The sequence below is a fragment of the Gigantopelta aegis genome, chromosome 15, assembly GCF_016097555.1.
Source record: "Gigantopelta aegis isolate Gae_Host chromosome 15, Gae_host_genome, whole genome shotgun sequence".
Lineage (NCBI taxonomy): Eukaryota > Metazoa > Mollusca > Gastropoda > Neomphalida > Peltospiridae > Gigantopelta > Gigantopelta aegis.
This window is the reverse complement of record NC_054713.1, coordinates 694,695-720,497: the sequence shown is the minus strand read 5'-3', so window position 1 is coordinate 720,497 and position 25,803 is coordinate 694,695. Positions and strand designations below refer to the sequence as shown.

The window sequence follows — 25,803 nt, the reverse complement described above, 5'->3', positions numbered from 1 at the left end:
CACCAGACCAAGGTAATTACCATTACTGTGTAGAAATCAGTGTGTGTGTCACACGTCGCTAGTACTACAAGGAACTTTCACCAGACCAAGGTAATTACCATTACTGTGTAGAAATCAGTGTGTGTGTCACACGTCGCTAGTACTACAAGGAACTTTCACCAGACCAAGGTAATTACCATTACTGTGTAGAAATCAGTGTGTGTGTGTGTCACACGTCGCTAGTACTACAAGGAACTTTCACCAGACCAAGGTAATTACCATTACTGTGTAGAAATCAGTGTGTGTGTCACATGTCGCTAGTACTACAAGGAACTTTCACCAGACCAAGGTAATTACCATTACTGTGTAGAAATCAGTGTGTGTGTCACACGTCGCTAGTACTACAAGGAACTTTCACCAGACCAAGGTAATTACCATTACTGTGTAGAAATCAGTGTGTGTGTGTCACACGTCGCTAGTACTACAAGGAACTTTCACCAGACCAAGGTAATTACCATTACTGTGTAGAAATCAGTGTGTGTGTCACACGTCGCTAGTACTACAAGGAACTTTCACCAGACCAAGGTAATTACCATTACTGTGTAGAAATCAGTGTGTGTCACATGTCGCTAGTACTACAAGGAACTTTCACCAGACCAAGGTAATTACCATTACTGTGTAGAAATCAGTGTGTGTGTCACATGTCGCTAGTACTACAAGGAACTTTCACCAGACCAAGGTAATTACCATTACTGTGTAGAAATCAGTGTGTGTGTGTCACATGTCGCTAGTACTACAAGGAACTTTCACCAGACCAAGGTAATTACCATTACTGTGTAGAAATCAGTGTGTGTCACATGTCGCTAGTACTACAAGGAACTTTCACCAGACCAAGGTAATTACCATTACTGTGTAGAAATCAGTGTGTGTGTCACACGTCGCTAGTACTACAAGGAACTTTCACCAGACCAAGGTAATTACCATTACTGTGTAGAAATCAGTGTGTGTGTCACATGTCGCTAGTACTACAAGGAACTTTCACCAGACCAAGGTAATTACCATTACTGTGTAGAAATCAGTGTGTGTGTCACATGTCGCTAGTACTACAAGGAACTTTCACCAGACCAAGGTAATTACCATTACTGTGTAGAAATCAGTGTGTGTGTCACATGTCGCTAGTACTACAAGGAACTTTCACCAGACCAAGGTAATTACCATTACTGTGTAGAAATCAGTGTGTGTGTCACACGTCGCTAGTACTACAAGGAACTTTCACCAGACCAAGGTAATTACCATTACTGTGTAGAAATCAGTGTGTGTGTCACACGTCGCTAGTACTACAAGGAACTTTCACCAGACCAAGGTAATTACCATTACTGTGTAGAAATCAGTGTGTGTGTCACACGTCGCTAGTACTACAAGGAACTTTCACCAGACCAAGGTAATTACCATTACTGTGTAGAAATCAGTGTGTGTGTCACACGTCGCTAGTACTACAAGGAACTTTCACCAGACCAAGGTAATTACCATTACTGTGTAGAAATCAGTGTGTGTGTCACACGTCGCTAGTACTACAAGGAACTTTCACCAGACCAAGGTAATTACCATTACTGTGTAGAAATCAGTGTGTGTGTCACACGTCGCTAGTACTACAAGGAACTTTCACCAGACCAAGGTAATTACCATTACTGTGTAGAAATCAGTGTGTGTGTCACACGTCGCTAGTACTACAAGGAACTTTCACCAGACCAAGGTAATTACCATTACTGTGTAGAAATCAGTGTGTGTCACATGTCGCTAGTACTACAAGGAACTTTCACCAGACCAAGGTAATTACCATTACTGTGTAGAAATCAGTGTGTGTGTCATGTCGCTAGTACTACAAGGAACTTTCACCAGACCAAGGTAATTACCATTACTGTGTAGAAATCAGTGTGTGTGTCACACGTCGCTAGTACTACAAGGAACTTTCACCAGACCAAGGTAATTACCATTACTGTGTAGAAATCAGTGTGTGTGTGTCACATGTCGCTAGTACTACAAGGAACTTTCACCAGACCAAGGTAATTACCATTACTGTGTAGAAATCAGTGTGTGTGTCACATGTCGCTAGTACTACAAGGAACTTTCACCAGACCAAGGTAATTACCATTACTGTGTAGAAATCAGTGTGTGTGTGTGTGTCACACGTCGCTAGTACTACAAGGAACTTTCACCAGACCAAGGTAATTACCATTACTGTGTAGAAATCAGTGTGTGTGTGTCACATGTCGCTAGTACTACAAGGAACTTTCACCAGACCAAGGTAATTACCATTACTGTGTAGAAATCAGTGTGTGTCACACGTCGCTAGTACTACAAGGAACTTTCACCAGACCAAGGTAATTACCATTACTGTGTAGAAATCAGTGTGTGTGTCACATGTCGCTAGTACTACAAGGAACTTTCACCAGACCAAGGTAATTACCATTACTGTGTAGAAATCAGTGTGTGTGTCACACGTCGCTAGTACTACAAGGAACTTTCACCAGACCAAGGTAATTACCATTACTGTGTAGAAATCAGTGTGTGTGTGTCACACGTCGCTAGTACTACAAGGAACTTTCACCAGACCAAGGTAATTACCATTACTGTGTAGAAATCAGTGTGTGTGTGTCACACGTCGCTAGTACTACAAGGAACTTTCACCAGACCAAGGTAATTACCATTACTGTGTAGAAATCAGTGTGTGTGTGTCACACGTCGCTAGTACTACAAGGAACTTTCACCAGACCAAGGTAATTACCATTACTGTGTAGAAATCAGTGTGTGTGTCACACGTCGCTAGTACTACAAGGAACTTTCACCAGACCAAGGTAATTACCATTACTGTGTAGAAATCAGTGTGTGTGTCACACGTCGCTAGTACTACAAGGAACTTTCACCAGACCAAGGTAATTACCATTACTGTGTAGAAATCAGTGTGTGTGTCACACGTCGCTAGTACTACAAGGAACTTTCACCAGACCAAGGTAATTACCATTACTGTGTAGAAATCAGTGTGTGTGTCACACGTCGCTAGTACTACAAGGAACTTTCACCAGACCAAGGTAATTACCATTACTGTGTAGAAATCAGTGTGTGTGTCACACGTCGCTAGTACTACAAGGAACTTTCACCAGACCAAGGTAATTACCATTACTGTGTAGAAATCAGTGTGTGTGTGTCACACGTCGCTAGTACTACAAGGAACTTTCACCAGACCAAGGTAATTACCATTACTGTGTAGAAATCAGTGTGTGTGTGTCACACGTCGCTAGTACTACAAGGAACTTTCACCAGACCAAGGTAATTACCATTACTGTGTAGAAATCAGTGTGTGTGTCACACGTCGCTAGTACTACAAGGAACTTTCACCAGACCAAGGTAATTACCATTACTGTGTAGAAATCAGTGTGTGTGTGTCACACGTCGCTAGTACTACAAGGAACTTTCACCAGACCAAGGTAATTACCATTACTGTGTAGAAATCAGTGTGTGTGTGTCACACGTCGCTAGTACTACAAGGAACTTTCACCAGACCAAGGTAATTACCATTACTGTGTAGAAATCAGTGTGTGTGTGTCACACGTCGCTAGTACTACAAGGAACTTTCACCAGACCAAGGTAATTACCATTACTGTGTAGAAATCAGTGTGTGTGTCACACGTCGCTAGTACTACAAGGAACTTTCACCAGACCAAGGTAATTACCATTACTGTGTAGAAATCACACGTCGCTAGTACTACAAGGAACTTTCACCAGACCAAGGTAATTACCATTACTGTGTAGAAATCAGTGTGTGTGTCACACGTCGCTAGTACTACAAGGAACTTTCACCAGACCAAGGTAATTACCATTACTGTGTAGAAATCAGTGTGTGTGTGTCACACGTCGCTAGTACTACAAGGAACTTTCACCAGACCAAGGTAATTACCATTACTGTGTAGAAATCAGTGTGTGTCACACGTCGCTAGTACTACAAGGAACTTTCACCAGACCAAGGTAATTACCATTACTGTGTAGAAATCAGTGTGTGTGTGTGTAGTACAAGGAACTTTCACCAGACCAAGGTAATTACCATTACTGTGTAGAAATCAGTGTGTGTGTGTCACACGTCGCTAGTACTACAAGGAACTTTCACCAGACCAAGGTAATTACCATTACTGTGTAGAAATCAGTGTGTGTGTGTCACACGTCGCTAGTACTACAAGGAACTTTCACCAGACCAAGGTAATTACCATTACTGTGTAGAAATCAGTGTGTGTGTGTGTCACACGTCGCTAGTACTACAAGGAACTTTCACCAGACCAAGGTAATTACCATTACTGTGTAGAAATCAGTGTGTGTGTCACACGTCGCTAGTACTACAAGGAACTTTCACCAGACCAAGGTAATTACCATTACTGTGTAGAAATCAGTGTGTGTGTCACACGTCGCTAGTACTACAAGGAACTTTCACCAGACCAAGGTAATTACCATTACTGTGTAGAAATCAGTGTGTGTGTGTCACACGTCGCTAGTACTACAAGGAACTTTCACCAGACCAAGGTAATTACCATTACTGTGTAGAAATCAGTGTGTGTGTGTCACACGTCGCTAGTACTACAAGGAACTTTCACCAGACCAAGGTAATTACCATTACTGTGTAGAAATCAGTGTGTGTGTCACACGTCGCTAGTACTACAAGGAACTTTCACCAGACCAAGGTAATTACCATTACTGTGTAGAAATCAGTGTGTGTGTCACACGTCGCTAGTACTACAAGGAACTTTCACCAGACCAAGGTAATTACCATTACTGTGTAGAAATCAGTGTGTGTCACACGTCGCTAGTACTACAAGGAACTTTCACCAGACCAAGGTAATTACCATTACTGTGTAGAAATCAGTGTGTGTGTCACACGTCGCTAGTACTACAAGGAACTTTCACCAGACCAAGGTAATTACCATTACTGTGTAGAAATCAGTGTGTGTGTGTCACACGTCGCTAGTACTACAAGGAACTTTCACCAGACCAAGGTAATTACCATTACTGTGTAGAAATCAGTGTGTGTGTGTCACACGTCGCTAGTACTACAAGGAACTTTCACCAGACCAAGGTAATTACCATTACTGTGTAGAAATCAGTGTGTGTGTGTCACACGTCGCTAGTACTACAAGGAACTTTCACCAGACCAAGGTAATTACCATTACTGTGTAGAAATCAGTGTGTGTGTCACACGTCGCTAGTACTACAAGGAACTTTCACCAGACCAAGGTAATTACCATTACTGTGTAGAAATCAGTGTGTGTGTGTCACACGTCGCTAGTACTACAAGGAACTTTCACCAGACCAAGGTAATTACCATTACTGTGTAGAAATCAGTGTGTGTGTGTCACACGTCGCTAGTACTACAAGGAACTTTCACCAGACCAAGGTAATTACCATTACTGTGTAGAAATCAGTGTGTGTGTCACACGTCGCTAGTACTACAAGGAACTTTCACCAGACCAAGGTAATTACCATTACTGTGTAGAAATCAGTGTGTGTGTGTCACACGTCGCTAGTACTACAAGGAACTTTCACCAGACCAAGGTAATTACCATTACTGTGTAGAAATCAGTGTGTGTGTGTCACACGTCGCTAGTACTACAAGGAACTTTCACCAGACCAAGGTAATTACCATTACTGTGTAGAAATCAGTGTGTGTGTGTCACACGTCGCTAGTACTACAAGGAACTTTCACCAGACCAAGGTAATTACCATTACTGTGTAGAAATCAGTGTGTGTGTGTCACACGTCGCTAGTACTACAAGGAACTTTCACCAGACCAAGGTAATTACCATTACTGTGTAGAAATCAGTGTGTGTGTCACACGTCGCTAGTACTACAAGGAACTTTCACCAGACCAAGGTAATTACCATTACTGTGTAGAAATCAGTGTGTGTGTCACACGTCGCTAGTACTACAAGGAACTTTCACCAGACCAAGGTAATTACCATTACTGTGTAGAAATCAGTGTGTGTGTCACACGTCGCTAGTACTACAAGGAACTTTCACCAGACCAAGGTAATTACCATTACTGTGTAGAAATCAGTGTGTGTGTCACACGTCGCTAGTACTACAAGGAACTTTCACCAGACCAAGGTAATTACCATTACTGTGTAGAAATCAGTGTGTGTGTCACACGTCGCTAGTACTACAAGGAACTTTCACCAGACCAAGGTAATTACCATTACTGTGTAGAAATCAGTGTGTGTGTGTCACACGTCGCTAGTACTACAAGGAACTTTCACCAGACCAAGGTAATTACCATTACTGTGTAGAAATCAGTGTGTGTCACACGTCGCTAGTACTACAAGGAACTTTCACCAGACCAAGGTAATTACCATTACTGTGTAGAAATCAGTGTGTGTGTGTCACACGTCGCTAGTACTACAAGGAACTTTCACCAGACCAAGGTAATTACCATTACTGTGTAGAAATCAGTGTGTGTGTGTCACACGTCGCTAGTACTACAAGGAACTTTCACCAGACCAAGGTAATTACCATTACTGTGTAGAAATCAGTGTGTGTGTCACACGTCGCTAGTACTACAAGGAACTTTCACCAGACCAAGGTAATTACCATTACTGTGTAGAAATCAGTGTGTGTGTCACACGTCGCTAGTACTACAAGGAACTTTCACCAGACCAAGGTAATTACCATTACTGTGTAGAAATCAGTGTGTGTCACACGTCGCTAGTACTACAAGGAACTTTCACCAGACCAAGGTAATTACCATTACTGTGTAGAAATCAGTGTGTGTGTCACACGTCGCTAGTACTACAAGGAACTTTCACCAGACCAAGAGAATTGATTTAATTATTGAATGGCGAGTCCGATAATTACCAAATGTTGCAGGATTGTTCACAATTCACTCTAGTCCATTGTAAGTAAGTGATAGGACACACCACCAAGGTCAAGGTCATCTGGAGTCAATACCGGGTGTGGCCTCCGCGTGTGTTGACAACTGCCTGGCACCGCCTGCCCATTGAAGCAACCAGAGTACAGATGACGTCCCGGGGGATGGTGGCCCACTCGGCCTGCAAGGCTGCTGCCAGCTCGGGCAGGGTCTGGGGCTGTGGTTGTCGCTGTCGGAGGCGTCGGTCCAACTCGTCCCATAGATGCTCAATTGGGTTCAAATCCGGTGATATCCATGGCCAAGGAAGGACATTAATGTTGTTGTTCTGTAGGAAACCCGTTGTGAGACGTGCTGTGTGAGGCCTGGCGTTGTCATGTTGGAACACTGCGTTGGCGTTGGCCATAACTGGAACTATGTGTGGCCGGAGGATCTGGTCAATGTAGCCCTGTGCATTCAGGTTGCCCTGCACGTGGACCAGGTCAGTTCTGCCAGTGTGTGAGATGGCTGCCCACACCATGACACTACCCCCGCCGAATCTGTCCACTTCCTGCACGCAGTTTGCCGCATAACGTTCACCACGACGCCTATACACGCGACATCTTCCATCATGACGTCGGAGCAGAAATCGGGACTCGTCACTGAACCACACCTGTCTCCATCGCAGTTGAGGCCATTGTCGATGAATCTGGCACCACTGCAGTCGGAGTCGACGGTGTTGTGGTGTTAAGATGACACCTCGAACTGGACGTCTGGCACGAATTCCTACCTCACGTAGGCGGTTCCGTACGGTCTGGTCGGATATCCTGCGCAAACCTGGTATTGCTGCGGCTGTGGAGGTGGCAGTAGTCAATCGTTCCCGAAGGTGGCATACCCGGATGTAGCGGTCCTGCCCGGGGGTAGTGACCCGTGGTCGACCGGATCTAGGGAGGTCACGTGTTGATCCATGTTGCTGGTAACGGTCCCACAGTCTGGAGATGGTGCTTGGGGACACATGGAATGCCCTGGCAACGGCCGTTCTGGATTCGCCTGCGTCTAGTCGGCCGATGGCATTGTTTCTCTGCGGTTCACTGAGACGTGGCATGTCCTGGATTGTCAACTGTCGGCCAGATACAGAGGCCAGGCAAGCGAACACCCTGCACTTTTATACTGTCGGTGTTCATGTTGCACGTGCAGACAACGCACGTGCAGTGGTGACATGGTTTGCACGTGGCTGCGTTTTTGCGAATATTCACATTTTGGAACTTTATTGTACAGTAGCTGCGTTTTATCGAATGTAACCGTGGGAATGTGTTTGGGACATGCAATGACCTTATATTCACAAAGCATGAACCGGTAGGAAACATAAAATCGGAGTTATAACCCATTTGTACCCTTTTGCGTTTCTTTTTTTGAAGAGTATATATAGCTTTACAGATCAAGTTGAAGTTTGGTGGTGATTTACTCACTTGTTAGAGTTATGACCCTTGAGTTTAGGAGATATGAAAAATTGTTGGGCCCGGTACGGGACATGTATTGCTTTAGCAGTACTCTCAGGATGATTATTTTTAACACTGTGTGTAAAAATCAGTGTGTCTGTGTCTGTGTGTCTGTGTGTGTGTGTGTGTCTGTGTCTCTGTGTGTGTCTGTGTGTGTGTGTGTCTCTGTGTGTGTGTCTCTGTGTGTGTGTCTCTGTGTGTGTGTGTGTGGCACACAGAGAAAATTATTCTGTTGAGGCAATTCACTACGTAGGTTTCAGAGATCACTGCACAATTTTAAAACATTAAACAGTAGTTAACAGTCAATTTTTAATTGACTAGAAATAGTGCTAATCAAGATTTTGAAGAAAAAAATAATGTTGTTACATTATTGATTTCCGATCATGGTATTCCATATTTTGCCAAATACTCATTCAACTGCATTGTGCAGAGATACCATCTTGTTTGTATATGTATATGACACATATATGTGCAATAACAATTTCAAGACATACGACTGGCTGCTCCTAGGTGGTGACCAGATCACCAATGCCATACATCTAATGAAATAAACAGTACGATCAAAATCGATTACACTGTGACATATAAGTTAAAGCGAAATATATTTGTCTGTGATGCTTAAGTTAGCTGAAAGCCCAATTTAAGGATTGCAAGTAAGTTTGAATCGGAAAAGATGTTTAAATTTGCATTAAAATGTTCATTAGATACGTAAGATAAATGGTATCTAACAGCCACCCATGCAGTATTCTCTATGACCTGTTGATTGTTATTATTGATTAGTGATTTCAGGTCTTAATATTCACTGATTTTCTCACTGTTTAGGTATATTATTGGTGTGAGATGTTGAACTGATCGTTTATTTTTTATTCCAGTCTCTTCCCGTTACGTTTCTCTCAATCTCCCGCATGGATGTCACATCTTGACCTCTTGATTGTTACTGTCTATTATTGATTTCAGATCACAGTGTGGCATGTCACTTCTCGTTCCGTTCCTCGTGTCTCGCAATCTCCCGCGAGGATTCCTTCCAGAACTCATCCAGACATTGCACCACGACGACGACAGCTTTAAGAAGGTAACAGCCTCATGTCCACTCTAATACGGGTTTCTTTTTATACTGTATCCTGACCTCCAAACCTTAATCCATGTCCACTGTTATACGGGTTTCTTTTTATACTGTATCCTGACCTCCAAACCTTAATCCATGTCCACTGTTATACGGGTTTCTTTTTATACTGTATCCTGACCTCCAAACCTTAATCCATGTCCACTGTTATACGGGTTTCTTTTTATACTGTATCCTGACCTCCAAACCTTAATCCACATCCACTGTTATACGGGTTTCTTTTTATACTGTATCCTGACCTCCAAACCTTAATCCATGTCCACTCTAATACGGGTTTCTTTTTATACTGTATCCTGACGTCCAAACCTTAATCCACATCCACTGTTATACGGGTTTCTTTTTATACTGTATCCTGACCTCCAAACCTTAATCCACATCCACTGTTATACGGGTTTCTTTTTATACTGTATCCTGACCTCCAAACCTTAATCCATGTTAACTGTTATACGGGTTTCTTTTTATACTGTATCCTGACCTCCAAACCTTAATCCACATCCACTGTTATACGGGTTTCTTTTTATACTGTATTCTGACCTCCAAACCTTAATCCATGTCCACTCTAATACGGGTTTCTTTTTATACTGTATCCTGATGTCCAAACCTTAATCCACGTCAACTGTTATACGGGTTTCTTTTTATACTGTATCCTGACCTCCAAACCTTAATCCATGTTAACTGTTATACGGGTTTCTTTTTATACTGTATCCTGACCTCCAATCCTTAATCCACGTCCTCTGTTATACGGGTTTCTTTTTATACTGTATCCTGACCTCCAAACCTTAATCCATGTCCACTCTAATACGGGTTTCTTTTTATACTGTATCCTGACCTCCAAACCTTAATCCACGTCCACTGTTATACGGGTTTCTTTTTATACTGTATCCTGACCTCCAAACCTTAATCCACGTCCACTGTTATACGGGTTTCTTTTTATACTGTATCCTGACCTCCAAACCTTAATCCATGTCCACTCTAATACGAGTTTCTTTTTATACTGTATCCTGACCTCCAAACCTTAATCCACTTCCACTGTTATACAGGTTTCTTTTTATACTGTATCCTGACCTCCAAACCTCACAAAAGTATGTATAGGAATCTATGTACAGGAATGTATGTACAGGAATGTATGTACAGAAATGTATGTACAGGAATGTATGTATAGGAATGTATGTACAGAAATGTATGTACAGGAATGTATGTACAGAAATGTATGTACAGAAATGTATGTACAGAAATATATGTATAGGAATGTATGTACAGAAATGTATATTCTAGGCTGAGAATTATTTTGGGGTTTTTTATCACAGGCACATTCAGGGCTAGCACTGAGTGATTAGAAAATTTGGCCAAATTATCTGTTAAAGCTTTAAAAATTGCAGAAATTTAGGGGTTTTTTTAAATATCAATTATTACATAAAATTTGCCAATTGTTTTTTAATTTCTCAGTTGGCAAATTTGGCAAGTGCCAGAGCTATCTCTGACATTATGATGTTTTTTTATGTCTTTGTGTAAAGTAAGATTTGTTTGGTTCAGGTTTTCACGCCGGTCATACAGAATGTGGTGCGTCTGATTCAGACGATGTCGCTAGACTCGGACGATTACCGCGAGCCTCTCTCCGCACTGTCGGAACTCTGTGAAATCAAGAGTGGCAACACCAGGCCCGCCTGTAACTTGGTAAGTAGAGACGATGTCGCTAAACTCGGACGATTACCGCGAGCCTCTCTCCGCACTGTCGGAACTCTGTGAGATCAAGAGTGGCAACACCAGGCCCGCCTGTAACTTGGTAAGTAGAGACGATGTCGCTAGACTCGGACGATTACCGCGAGCCTCTCTCCGCACTGTCGGAACTCTGTGAGATCAAGAGTGGCAACACCAGGCCCGCCTGTAACTTGGTAAGTAGAGACGATGTCGCTAAACTCGGACGATTACCGCGAGCCTCTCTCCACACTGTCGGAACTCTGTGAGATCAAGAGTGGCAACACCAGGCCCGCCTGTAACTTGGTAAGTAGAGATGATGTCGCTAGACTCTGACGATTACCGCGAGCCTCTCTCCGCACTGTCGGAACTCTGTGAGATCAAGAGTGGCAACACCAGGCCCGCCTGTAACTTGGTAAGTAGAGACGATGTCGCTAGACTCGGACGATTACCGCGAGCCTCTCTCCGCACTGTCGGAACTCTGTGAGATCAAGAGTGGCAACACCAGGCCCGCCTGTAACTTGGTAAGTAGAGACGATGTCGCTAAACTCGGACGATTACCGCGAGCCTCTCTCCGCACTGTCGGAACTCTGTGAGATCAAGAGTGGCAACACCAGGCCCGCCTGTAACTTGGTAAGTAGAGACGATGTCGCTAGACTCGGACGATTACCGCGAGCCTCTCTCCGCACTGTCGGAACTCTGTGAGATCAAGAGTGGCAACACCAGGCCCGCCTGTAACTTGGTAAGTAGAGACGATGTCGCTAAACTCGGACGATTACCGCGAGCCTCTCTCCGCACTGTCGGAACTCTGTGAGATCAAGAGTGGCAACACCAGGCCCGCCTGTAACTTGGTAAGTAGAGACGATGTCGCTAGACTCTGACGATTACCGCGAGCCTCTCTCCGCACTGTCGGAACTCTGTGAGATCAAGAGTGGCAACACCAGGCCCGCCTGTAACTTGGTAAGTAGAGACGATGTCGCTAGACTCGGACGATTACCGCGAGCCTCTCTCCGCACTGTCGGAACTCTGTGAGATCAAGAGTGGCAACACCAGGCCCGCCTGTAACTTGGTAAGTAGAGACGATGTCGCTAGACTCGGACGATTACCGCGAGCCTCTCTCCGCACTGTCGGAACTCTGTGAGATCAAGAGTGGCAACACCAGGCCCGCCTGTAACTTGGTAAGTAGAGACGATGTCGCTATACTCGGACGATTACCGCGAGCCTCTCTCCGCACTGTCGGAACTCTGTGAGATCAAGAGTGGCAACACCAGGCCCGCCTGTAGAGACAATGTCGCTAGAATCAGATAATTCTTGTAAGTAGGGATCTGGTGTAAACTTACGTTTAAACCTTCAGGATACTGCAGGCGAGATATCTCTTCCCTGTCTCACGCAAGTCAACACAATATACAGTGCATTTCCCAATGCATATATCTCATCGTTTGGCATTAATTTTTATAGTTTATTTATTTGCGTTTACTTACTAGCATTTGTTGCCAGCTGTCCAGTATTTATGTCCATTATTCACAATAACTGGTTTTCATATCACAATATGATTTTTGTTGTTGGTAAAACAATGAAATTTATTATCAAATTAGTTGTCACAATCAGCTATCGATCCCTGAAAATTACCATGACATGCCACCATTATTGTCAAGCAAAAATATTTGCCGAAAACCAAAACTAAAGATACAGAAAACTGAGTTGTCTTCTGTTTCCTTATATACTGAACAAAATAAGAAACTTCCACTAACTTTGCTTGAACATAACTTGATGAAAACAAACTGGGGGAATAATTGTTATATATGCGTTTAAAGAGTGTTCCATGATGTATCGTTTGGTGCAGAAATCATGGCCATAGGTTAACAGAAATTGGGAGAAATTTTGACCAAGTGTGGTAGGGGTTAAAAAAATTAAAAAAAATTAATAACGGGTATGACCACCTCTTGAATTGACCACTGCAGTGCATCGCAGGCTCATAGAATTGACTAAAGTGTTGATTTCTGCCTGTAGAATATTGTTCCATTCCTGAATGAGCGCTTGACGAAGTTCGTTGACGTTAGCGGGTGGGTTGGGACGACACCTCAACCGTCTGTCCAGACAATCCCAGACATGCTCAATGGGGTTGAGATCAGGACTTTTAGCGGGCCAGTCATCAATGAAATCAGTGTTATTTGTCCTAAGAAAATTTACAGTGTCTCTAGCTGTATGAGAGGTGGCATTATCATGCTGAAAAATCGAGATGTTGGCGTTGTTATGGAACAGAGGAATGATGTGATGAGCGAGAATGTCATCGCGGTAACGTTGAGCATTTAAATTGCCATCAATGATGACTAGTGGTGAACGATAACCATGGACAATGGCTGCCCAGACCATGACTCAACCTCCACCCCCGAAACGATCTCGTTCAAGAACACAACAGTCAGCATAGTGTTCATTTCTCCTACGGTAGACGCGCACCCTGCTATCACCATGTCGTAAAGAAAATCTAGATTCATCCGAAAAAAGAACGGTATTCCAGCGTCGCCGTATCCAACTAGTGTGTACACATGCCCAATTAAGACGATTTAGACGATGACGTTGCGTTAAAACGTATTCGATGTAAGGACGTTGTGCATGTAAACCGTTCTCCCGCAGATGATTACAAACAGTTTGCCCACTGATTCGGTTATTATGAAGCCCAGGTGTGTTAGCAGCAGTAGCAGTGGCATTTGGAATCGATTGCGCAAATACGTGTTCATGATATAGCGGTCTTGACCACGTGTTGTAACACGCGGATGTCCACGACGTGGCAAGTCGTTGGTGCTTCCTGTCGTTCGAAATCTTACTCGAAGATTTCGTATCGCTCGACTAGAACTCACAACATGCCTTGCAATGTCTTCTATCGACATGCCAGCATCAAGCATGCCAATCGCCTGTTCGCGTAAATTATTGGGTATTCTGGGCATACTAAAAATGCCACAATGTAAAAAAAACTTTAATTTTTTTACAAATTTTGAAGCGTTTTCTTTCACTTGACAACAATGTCAGTAAGACAAGTAAAACAAATTGACCGAATACTACACGGGACATGTCGAACCATGCATGCACGTGCAAATTGAATTTCACATTGTCGACGATTAACAGTGCAAAAATAATTAACAAAATTCATGAATCCTGATAATACAGCTCACGGCTAATACTACTTATATAATTTCATTACACAATGAATTCTTTAACACAACAAATACTATATGTACAAATCGGAAGTTTCTTTTTTTTGTTCAGTATATAATTGTTTCCGGTGAGCATCTTGTACAAAAAGGTGAGAAATATGAATTGGGGAATGCACTATATACAGTGGTCGACTGGTGTGATGTCAGGCGAGGCCACCACAGTATAGTTTGTTTTACTCTTGAGGTGAAATTCAAGATGGCCACCACAGTATAGTTTGGTTTAGTCTTGAGGTGAAATTCAAGATGGCCACCACAGTATAGTTTGGTTTAGTCTTGAGGTGAAATTCAAAATGGCCACCTGTTTTAGGCTTGAGGAGTAAAATTCGGGCAATTAAGAAAATGGCCACTTCCACAGTAGTTACCACGGCAGTTTTATGATTAAGGTGTATTCAAAGCGTTTAATTTGTGAGTATTGCAAAAATAAATTTATATTTAATTAAGAAAAGTGACAGAAAATTGAAAGTTCTACAGCAAATTAAATGCAATGGAAAAGTGAAAATATAGTGGTATTCTCCATGGCACTGCTGAGTGTCATCGTTAATTGAAGGGGTTGGGCGAAATTCAAGATAGCCACCATCAAATAGTTTGTTATAGACTTCAGATCAAATTCAAGATGACCACCATGATATAGTTTGTTTTAGACTGTTATGTAGTTTTAGACTTGAGCTAAAATTCCAGATGGCCACCATCAAAATAAAATTCCAGATGGTCATCATGATATACATGTAGTTTATTTTAGACTTAAGCTAAAATTCCAGATGGCCACCATCAAAATAAAATTCCAGATGGCCATCATGATATACATGTAATTTATTTTAGACTTGAGCTAAAATTCAAGATGGCCACCATGATATACATGTAGTTTATTTTAGACGAGCTAAAATTCAAGATGGCCATTATGATATACATATAGTTTATTTTAGACTTGAGCTAAAATTCAAGATGGCCACCATGATATACATGTAGTTTATTTTAGACTTGAGCTAAAATTCAAGATGGCCACCATGATATACATGTAGTTTATTTTAGACGAGCTAAAATTCAAGATGGCCACCATCAAAATAAAATTCAAGATGGCCGCCATGATATAGTTTGTTTGCTGTTTTCCAGATGACTGAGCAGGTCAACTGGTGCGCGGAGCCCGTCAGTCAGGCCCACGGGATGGAGCTGGAAAAAACGTCGATCCTCGGCTCGGTTCTTAGTCTTTCAGTCTTCGCAGAGGACAACGTGAGTCTTCTAGATATTGCATTTGGGGGTTGGGGGTAGAAAACGTCGATCCTCGGCTCGGTTCTTAGTCTTTCAGTCTTCGCAGAGGACAACGTGAGTCTTCTAGATATTGCATTTGGGGGTTGGGGGTAGAAAACGTCGATCCTCAGCTCGGTTCTTAGTCTTTCAGTCTTCGCAGAGGACAACGTGAGTCTTCTAGATATTGCATTTGGGGGTTGGGGGTAGAAAACGTCGATCCTCGGCTCCGTTCTCAGTCTTTCAGTCTTCGCAGAGGACAACGTGAGTCTTCTAGATATTGCATTTGGGGGTTGGGGGTAGAAAACGTCGATCCTCGGCTCGGTTCTTAGTCTTTCAGTCTTCGCAGAGGACAACGTGAGTCTTCTAGATATTGCATTTGGGGGTTGGGGGTAGAAAACGTCGATCCTCGGCTCCGTTCTCAGTCTTTCAGTCTTCGCAGAGGACAACGTGAGTCTTCTAGATATTGCATTTGGGGGTTGGGGGTAGAAAACGTCGATCCTCGGCTCGGTTCTTAGTCTTTCAGTCTTCGCAGAGGACAACGTGAGTCTTCTAGATATTGCATTTGGGGGTTGGGGGTAGAAAACGTCAATCCTCGGCTCCGTTCTCAGTCTTTCAGTCTTCGCAGAGGACAATATGAGTCTTCTAGATATTATTACATTTGGGGGTTGGGGTAGAAAATGTTGATACTCTGGTGGGACAACGTGAGTCTTCTAGATATTATTACATTTGGGGGTTGGGGATAGAAAATGTCGATACTCTGGTGGGACAACGTGAGTCTTCTAGATATTATTACATTTGGGGGTTGGGGGTAGAAAACATCAATATCAGATTTGTTCACAGTCTTTTAGTCTTCACCGAAGACAATGTGAGTGTTCTAGATATTATTACATTGAGGATGTGAGTGTTTGAAGCAGAGATTTTTAATACATTTAGAAGACAATGTAAGTCTTCTTGTTGTCAGTCTTTCAGTGTTCGCAAAAGACAATGTAAATATTCTAGATATTGTTACATTAAGGGTGCAAGCGTTGTTTGAAGCAGAGATTTTTAATACTTTTACACACAAAACAGAATATTTGACAAACAGATTCTATCTACATGTGATGCAATACACAAAACTTGTATCTTATCAGAATTGGTTTGGCACTTGACCAAATGTTTCATTGGGGGGGGGGGGGGGGGGGTGGCAGTGCCTCCGGTCTCCCCTATGTGATCAGTATGGCAGTTGTTAAAATTATTTTTTTAAATACTTTTTTAATCTATAGAAAATCTTTTAGGAGAATTAGTTATTGAACACCCTTTTTTGCTGCAATACATTTGACCAAAAAGCAAGCAAACAAATATAACCAAACAGAGTTTGCCAGAATACTACCATATAAGCAATCATTGGACTATTTTTCTATCCATCCAGTGCACCATGACTGGTATATCAAAGGCTGTGGTATGTACTATCCTGTCTGGGGGGGGGAGTGCATATAAAAGATCCCTTGCTACTAATGGAAAATGTAGCAGGTTTCCTCTCTAAGACTATATGTCAGAATTACCAAATGTTTGACATCCAATAGTCAATGATTCATAAAGTACTTTGTTCAGCTTGAATACTGTTATATGTTTTATATTTTATTTATTTCTCTGATAACAAAAAAAAAAATTCCTCATTAAATTCAGTATTTTATATTTGTGGGTGGGTTTTTTAAAATTATTATTTTATTTTAATTTTATGGGTTTTTTTTTATTTTATGAATTACATTTATTTATATCCAGATTTTTAGAACTTACATTTTATTATAATTCTGTTCAAATCTTAATTACCTGTATTATATATATTTTTCCCCAATTAAATGTTACAGTAGTACTTATTTTTTTTATTAAATATGCTGCTATTTATTTTCAGATAAAAGTGGTGGATAAGTTTTTCTCAGGACACCAGCTGACTGCTGACAACCTCCGACTAGTCAACCAGTCTCTCCAACACAGACTGGAGTATGTGCGGGTAGGTCATATCATACTTACAGGATATTAAACAAGCCTCCATTTCATATCATGTTTATGTCCCAAGTGGAATAATTTTCAGTTGTCACAAGCTTTAAGGAGTGACAATAAAAATTATTCATGATGGACATAAACATGATACAAAATGGTAACAAGTTTAATATCCTATTTATTACCAATAATCAATATTAATTTATATCACTCAACTCATTTGGTTGACATTGCTGTACGGTTGTAGTGCACCAATCGATAACATCACAAAGTGATATGTGCCAATTGGCGTACTACTGGGACGTATCACTTTGATATGTACCAAGATATTTATAACCATATCGGTAATAAATGGAGATTATTATACAAGCTTGTGTTTTGATTTTATGAAACAAGTGTCAGGATATTCAGTGTTCTCGCTGAGTGAAAATTAAAGGAGGGCGGCCGCTCGGCACCACACCCTTCAAAAAAAAAAAAAACGGGGGGGGGGGGGGGGGGGGGGGAGTTTGGTAACCATATTGTTGTGTGTTGGTAGACTTTGTGAAAAGACATACTCCTTATTTTGCCTGCAAAAAAGTGCAAAAAGGTTTATAAATACAAAATACAAGCAGACTTGACTTTTAATTGAACCGAAGATGATATCGGTCTGACATTCATGGGCAGTTCCGGTTTTGCTGAATCGAACAAAGTTTTAATATTATTATTTTTAATAAAGATTTCAAGATATACGAAAAACAATAACGATGTTTGTAAAGTGATCCCCTAATGTCGGATAAATTTTTTGTTATTTCCATCTTCATCGAATGAATTGATCGCCAGCTAATAAAAATAGTTTCGTTTTTGTAAAGGCGGTGTATATATTATTTGGCACTCATAATAAATGATTTTAATGATAAACACTACCACTTCCGTTGTTTTTATAAGCGTTCATATCCCCCCCCCCCCAAAAAAAAAATCCAATTAATTAATGAAAAGTTTACAATTTTTTATAAAGAACTGCTAAATAAATAGAATGACAGAAATGACCGAAAGTAAAAATCGTCAGTTACAACCAATTATATCAACCGACGGAGGACAAAATATCAGACGATAGTGGAAACAAAAGACAGAATGACCGTTCTGATCACGTGACAAATTTGGCGCCAAATAAGTGAGGGTTTTTTCAATCGGAGATTGCCGAATCCGTAAAAAATAAAAATATTTTCATTGCTCAAATAAAATATAACTTTTATTGTGTCTATTAAACATACAAATGGATACAGATGTGGGACAAAATAAAGGCTATTAAAAATACTGTTTAATTACGTTACGGTAAATGTTTCGTCAGTTACTTTTTCGTACACAACGCGGCTTGTTTCCTTTGTGCAGACTGATCGTTGGGTTTTTTTGTGTGGAAAAAGTGTGCATTTGAAAATAGCGGAGATATGTGCTGGAAAATAAAGAGAGGCGCACAAAAATAAAGGAGGGTGGAGAACGTGAAAGGAGGGCGGCAAAATGGAATAGCAGGGCGGACCGCTTAAATGGAGCAGTGAGAACACTGATATTTGTATTGCGAGAACGAGGGTAATACATAAACGTAATATTTACACGTGAGTGTATCATGTTTACTATTATCCATATTATTACTGTTAATTTGTTTTTGCTAATAACAAGGGCCATCTCTAAATCTTTCTACCACAACTGGAAGGAGACGATGAAATGCACAGTCTGAGCTAGGACTGTTGAAGCGCTTTACCACTGGGTTACGTCCTGCCCTCCAGTCCAATAAGTGCCTCACAACAATGATAACCACTCTCCTGTCCGTCTTGTGCATCAGTGAAGCGCTTTACCACTGGGTTACGTCCTGCCCTCCAGTCCAATAAGTGCCTCACAACAATGATAACCACTCTCCTGTCCGTCTTGTGCATCAGTGAAGCGCTTTACCACTGGGTTACGTCCTGCCCTCCAGTCCAATAAGTGCCTCACAACAATGATAACCACTCTCCTGTCCGTCTTGTGCATCAGTGAAGCGCTTTACCACTGGGTTACGTCCTGCCCTCCAGTCCAATAAGTGCCTCACAACAATGATAACCACTCTCCTCTCCGTCTTGTGCATCAGTGAAGCGCTTTACCACTGGGTTACGTCCTGCCCTCCAGTCCAATAAGTGCCTCACAACAATGATAACCACTCTCCTCTCCGTCTTGTGCATCAGTGAAGCGCTTTACCACTGGGTTACGTCCTGCCCTCCAGTCCAATAAGTGCCTCACAACAATGATAACCACTCTCCCTCTCCGTCTTGTGCATCAGTGAAGCGCTTTACCACTGGGTTACGTCCTGCCCTCCAGTCCAATAAGTGCCTCACAACAATGATAACCACTCTCCTGTCCGTCTTGTGCATCAGTGAAGCGCTTTACCACTGGGTTACGTCCTGCCCTCCAGTCCAATAAGTGCCTCACAACAATGATAACCACTCTCCTGTCCGTCTTGTGCATCAGTGAAGCGCTTTACCACTGGGTTACGTCCTGCCCTCCAGTCCAATAAGTGCCTCACAACAATGATAACCACTCTCCTGTCCGTCTTGTGCATCAGTGAAGCGCTTTACCACTGGGTTACGTCCTGCCCTCCAGTCCAATAAGTGCCTCACAACAATGATAACCACTCTCCTGTCCGTCTTGTGCATCAGTGAAGCGCTTTACCACTGGGTTACGTCCTGCCCTCCAGTCCAATAAGTGCCTCACAACAATGATAACCACTCTCCTGTCCGTCTTGTGCATCAGTGAAGCGCTTTACCACTGGGTTACGTCCTGCCCTCCAGTCCAATAAGTGCCTCACAACAATGATAACCACTCTCCTGTCCGTCTTGTGCATCAGTGAAGCGCTTTACCACTGGGTTACGTCCTGCCCTCCAGTCCAATAAGTGCCTCACAACAATGATAACCACTCTCCTGTCCGTCTTGTGCATCAGTGAAGCGCTTTACCACTGGGTTACGTCCTGCCCTCCAGTCCAATAAGTGCCTCACAACAATGATAACCACTCTCCTGTCCGTCTTGTGCATCAGTGAAGCGCTTTACCACTGGGTTACGTCCTGCCCTCCAGTCCAATAAGTGCCTCACAACAATGATAACCACTCTCCTGTCCGTCTTGTGCATCAGTGAAGCGCTTTACCACTGGGTTACGTCCTGCCCTCCAGTCCAATAAGTGCCTCACAACAATGATAACCACTCTCCTGTCCGTCTTGTGCATCAGTGAAGCGCTTTACCACTGGGTTACGTCCTGCCCTCCAGTCCAATAAGTGCCTCACAACAATGATAACCACTCTCCTGTCCGTCTTGTGCATCAGTGAAGCGCTTTACCACTGGGTTACGTCCTGCCCTCCAGTCCAATAAGTGCCTCACAACAATGATAACCACTCTCCTGTCCGTCTTGTGCATCAGTGAAGCGCTTTACCACTGGGTTACGTCCTGCCCTCCAGTCCAATAAGTGCCTCACAACAATGATAACCACTCTCCTGTCCGTCTTGTGCATCAGTGAAGCGCTTTACCACTGGGTTACGTCCTGCCCTCCAGTCCAATAAGTGCCTCACAACAATGATAACCACTCTCCTGTCCGTCTTGTGCATCAGTGAAGCGCTTTACCACTGGGTTACGTCCTGCCCTCCAGTCCAATAAGTGCCTCACAACAATGATAACCACTCTCCTGTCCGTCTTGTGCATCAGTGAAGCGCTTTACCACTGGGTTACGTCCTGCCCTCCAGTCCAATAAGTGCCTCACAACAATGATAACCACTCTCCTGTCCGTCTTGTGCATCAGTGAAGCGCTTTACCACTGGGTTACGTCCTGCCCTCCAGTCCAATAAGTGCCTCACAACAATGATAACCACTCTCCTGTCCGTCTTGTGCATCAGTGAAGCGCTTTACCACTGGGTTACGTCCTGCCCTCCAGTCCAATAAGTGCCTCACAACAATGATAACCACTCTCCTGTCCGTCTTGTGCATCAGTGAAGCGCTTTACCACTGGGTTACGTCCTGCCCTCCAGTCCAATAAGTGCCTCACAACAATGATAACCACTCTCCTGTCCGTCTTGTGCATCAGTGAAGCGCTTTACCACTGGGTTACGTCCTGCCCTCCAGTCCAATAAGTGCCTCACAACAATGATAACCACTCTCCTGTCCGTCTTGTGCATCAGTGAAGCGCTTTACCACTGGGTTACGTCCTGCCCTCCAGTCCAATAAGTGCCTCACAACAATGATAACCACTCTCCTGTCCGTCTTGTGCATCAGTGAAGCGCTTTACCACTGGGTTACGTCCTGCCCTCCAGTCCAATAAGTGCCTCACAACAATGATAACCACTCTCCTGTCCGTCTTGTGCATCAGTGAAGCGCTTTACCACTGGGTTACGTCCTGCCCTCCAGTCCAATAAGTGCCTCACAACAATGATAACCACTCTCCTGTCCGTCTTGTGCATCAGTGAAGCGCTTTACCACTGGGTTACGTCCTGCCCTCCAGTCCAATAAGTGCCTCACAACAATGATAACCACTCTCCTGTCCGTCTTGTGCATCAGTGAAGCGCTTTACCACTGGGTTACGTCCTGCCCTCCAGTCCAATAAGTGCCTCACAACAATGATAACCACTCTCCTGTCCGTCTTGTGCATCAGTGAAGCGCTTTACCACTGGGTTACGTCCTGCCCTCCAGTCCAATAAGTGCCTCACAACAATGATAACCACTCTCCTGTCCGTCTTGTGCATCAGTGAAGCGCTTTACCACTGGGTTACGTCCTGCCCTCCAGTCCAATAAGTGCCTCACAACAATGATAACCACTCTCCTGTCCGTCTTGTGCATCAGTGAAGCGCTTTACCACTGGGTTACGTCCTGCCCTCCAGTCCAATAAGTGCCTCACAACAATGATAACCACTCTCCTGTCCGTCTTGTGCATCAGTGAAGCGCTTTACCACTGGGTTACGTCCTGCCCTCCAGTCCAATAAGTGCCTCACAACAATGATAACCACTCTCCTGTCCGTCTTGTGCATCAGTGAAGCGCTTTACCACTGGGTTACGTCCTGCCCTCCAGTCCAATAAGTGCCTCACAACAATGATAACCACTCTCCTCTCCGTCTTGTGCATCAGTGAAGCGCTTTACCACTGGGTTACGTCCTGCCCTCCAGTCCAATAAGTGCCTCACAACAATGATAACCACTCTCCTGTCCGTCTTGTGCATCAGTGAAGCGCTTTACCACTGGGTTACGTCCTGCCCTCCAGTCCAATAAGTGCCTCACAACAATGATAACCACTCTCCTGTCCGTCTTGTGCATCAGTGAAGCGCTTTACCACTGGGTTACGTCCTGCCCTCCAGTCCAATAAGTGCCTCACAACAATGATAACCACTCTCCTGTCCGTCTTGTGCATCAGTGAAGCGCTTTACCACTGGGTTACGTCCTGCCCTCCAGTCCAATAAGTGCCTCACAACAATGATAACCACTCTCCTGTCCGTCTTGTGCATCAGTGAAGCGCTTTACCACTGGGTTACGTCCTGCCCTCCAGTCCAATAAGTGCCTCACAACAATGATAACCACTCTCCTGTCCGTCTTGTGCATCAGTGAAGCGCTTTACCACTGGGTTACGTCCTGCCCTCCAGTCCAATAAGTGCCTCACAACAATGATAACCACTCTCCTGTCCGTCTTGTGCATCAGTGAAGCGCTTTACCACTGGGTTACGTCCTGCCCTCCAGTCCAATAAGTGCCTCACAACAATGATAACCACTCTCCTGTCCGTCTTGTGCATCAGTGAAGCGCTTTACCACTGGGTTACGTCCTGCCCTCCAGTCCAATAAGTGCCTCACAACAATGATAACCACTCTCCTGTCCGTCTTGTGCATCAGTGAAGCGCTTTACCACTGGGTTACGTCCTGCCCTCCAGTCCAATAAGTGCCTCACAACAATGATAACCACTCTCCTGTCCGTCTTGTGCATCAGTGAAGCGCTTTACCACTGGGTTACGTCCTGCCCTCCAGTCCAATAAGTGCCTCACAACAATGATAACCACTCTCCTGTCCGTCTTGTGCATCAGTGAAGCGCTTTACCACTGGGTTACGTCCTGCCCTCCAGTCCAATAAGTGCCTCACAACAATGATAACCACTCTCCTGTCCGTCTTGTGCATCAGTGAAGCGCTTTACCACTGGGTTACGTCCTGCCCTCCAGTCCAATAAGTGCCTCACAACAATGATAACCACTCTCCTGTCCGTCTTGTGCATCAGTGAAGCGCTTTACCACTGGGTTACGTCCTGCCCTCCAGTCCAATAAGTGCCTCACAACAATGATAACCACTCTCCTGTCCGTCTTGTGCATCAGTGAAGCGCTTTACCACTGGGTTACGTCCTGCCCTCCAGTCCAATAAGTGCCTCACAACAATGATAACCACTCTCCTGTCCGTCTTGTGCATCAGTGAAGCGCTTTACCACTGGGTTACGTCCTGCCCTCCAGTCCAATAAGTGCCTCACAACAATGATAACCACTCTCCTGTCCGTCTTGTGCATCAGTGAAGCGCTTTACCACTGGGTTACGTCCTGCCCTCCAGTCCAATAAGTGCCTCACAACAATGATAACCACTCTCCTGTCCGTCTTGTGCATCAGTGAAGCGCTTTACCACTGGGTTACGTCCTGCCCTCCAGTCCAATAAGTGCCTCACAACAATGATAACCACTCTCCTGTCCGTCTTGTGCATCAGTGAAGCGCTTTACCACTGGGTTACGTCCTGCCCTCCAGTCCAATAAGTGCCTCACAACAATGATAACCACTCTCCTCTCCGTCTTGTGCATCAGTGAAGCGCTTTACCACTGGGTTACGTCCTGCCCTCCAGTCCAATAAGTGCCTCACAACAATGATAACCACTCTCCTGTCCGTCTTGTGCATCAGTGAAGCGCTTTACCACTGGGTTACGTCCTGCCCTCCAGTCCAATAAGTGCCTCACAACAATGATAACCACTCTCCTGTCCGTCTTGTGCATCAGTGAAGCGCTTTACCACTGGGTTACGTCCTGCCCTCCAGTCCAATAAGTGCCTCACAACAATGATAACCACTCTCCTGTCCGTCTTGTGCATCAGTGAAGCGCTTTACCACTGGGTTACGTCCTGCCCTCCAGTCCAATAAGTGCCTCACAACAATGATAACCACTCTCCTGTCCGTCTTGTGCATCAGTGAAGCGCTTTACCACTGGGTTACGTCCTGCCCTCCAGTCCAATAAGTGCCTACAACAATGATAACCACTCTCCTGTCCGTCTTGTGCATCAGTGAAGCGCTTTACCACTGGGTTACGTCCTGCCCTCCAGTCCAATAAGTGCCTCACAACAATGATAACCACTCTCCTGTCCGTCTTGTGCATCAGTGAAGCGCTTTACCACTGGGTTACGTCCTGCCCTCCAGTCCAATAAGTGCCTCACAACAATGATAACCACTCTCCTGTCCGTCTTGTGCATCAGTGAAGCGCTTTACCACTGGGTTACGTCCTGCCCTCCAGTCCAATAAGTGCCTCACAACAATGATAACCACTCTCCTGTCCGTCTTGTGCATCAGTGAAGCGCTTTACCACTGGGTTACGTCCTGCCCTCCAGTCCAATAAGTGCCTCACAACAATGATAACCACTCTCCTGTCCGTCTTGTGCATCAGTGAAGCGCTTTACCACTGGGTTACGTCCTGCCCTCCAGTCCAATAAGTGCCTCACAACAATGATAACCACTCTCCTGTCCGTCTTGTGCATCAGTGAAGCGCTTTACCACTGGGTTACGTCCTGCCCTCCAGTCCAATAAGTGCCTCACAACAATGATAACCACTCTCCTGTCCGTCTTGTGCATCAGTGAAGCGCTTTACCACTGGGTTACGTCCTGCCCTCCAGTCCAATAAGTGCCTCACAACAATGATAACCACTCTCCTGTCCGTCTTGTGCATCAGTGAAGCGCTTTACCACTGGGTTACGTCCTGCCCTCCAGTCCAATAAGTGCCTCACAACAATGATAACCACTCTCCTGTCCGTCTTGTGCATCAGTGAAGCGCTTTACCACTGGGTTACGTCCTGCCCTCCAGTCCAATAAGTGCCTCACAACAATGATAACCACTCTCCTGTCCGTCTTGTGCATCAGTGAAGCGCTTTACCACTGGGTTACGTCCTGCCCTCCAGTCCAATAAGTGCCTCACAACAATGATAACCACTCTCCT

At 44.0% G+C, this 25,803-nt stretch overlaps 1 protein-coding gene across 1 annotated transcript in view; it reads left to right on the top strand.

The window, feature by feature from the left end:
• The window catches only part of LOC121390251 (ubiquitin conjugation factor E4 B-like), an 87,016-nt gene that overhangs the window by 21,298 nt on the left and 39,915 nt on the right, over nt 1-25,803 (top strand). Inside the window, exons 8-12 of the mRNA XM_041522034.1 lie at nt 6,649-6,752; nt 9,316-9,430; nt 11,015-11,155; nt 15,499-15,615; nt 17,525-17,623. Of these exons, the coding sequence (XP_041377968.1) occupies nt 6,649-6,752; nt 9,316-9,430; nt 11,015-11,155; nt 15,499-15,615; nt 17,525-17,623 (576 nt within the window). The remainder of the gene's footprint in view (nt 1-6,648; nt 6,753-9,315; nt 9,431-11,014; nt 11,156-15,498; nt 15,616-17,524; nt 17,624-25,803) is intronic.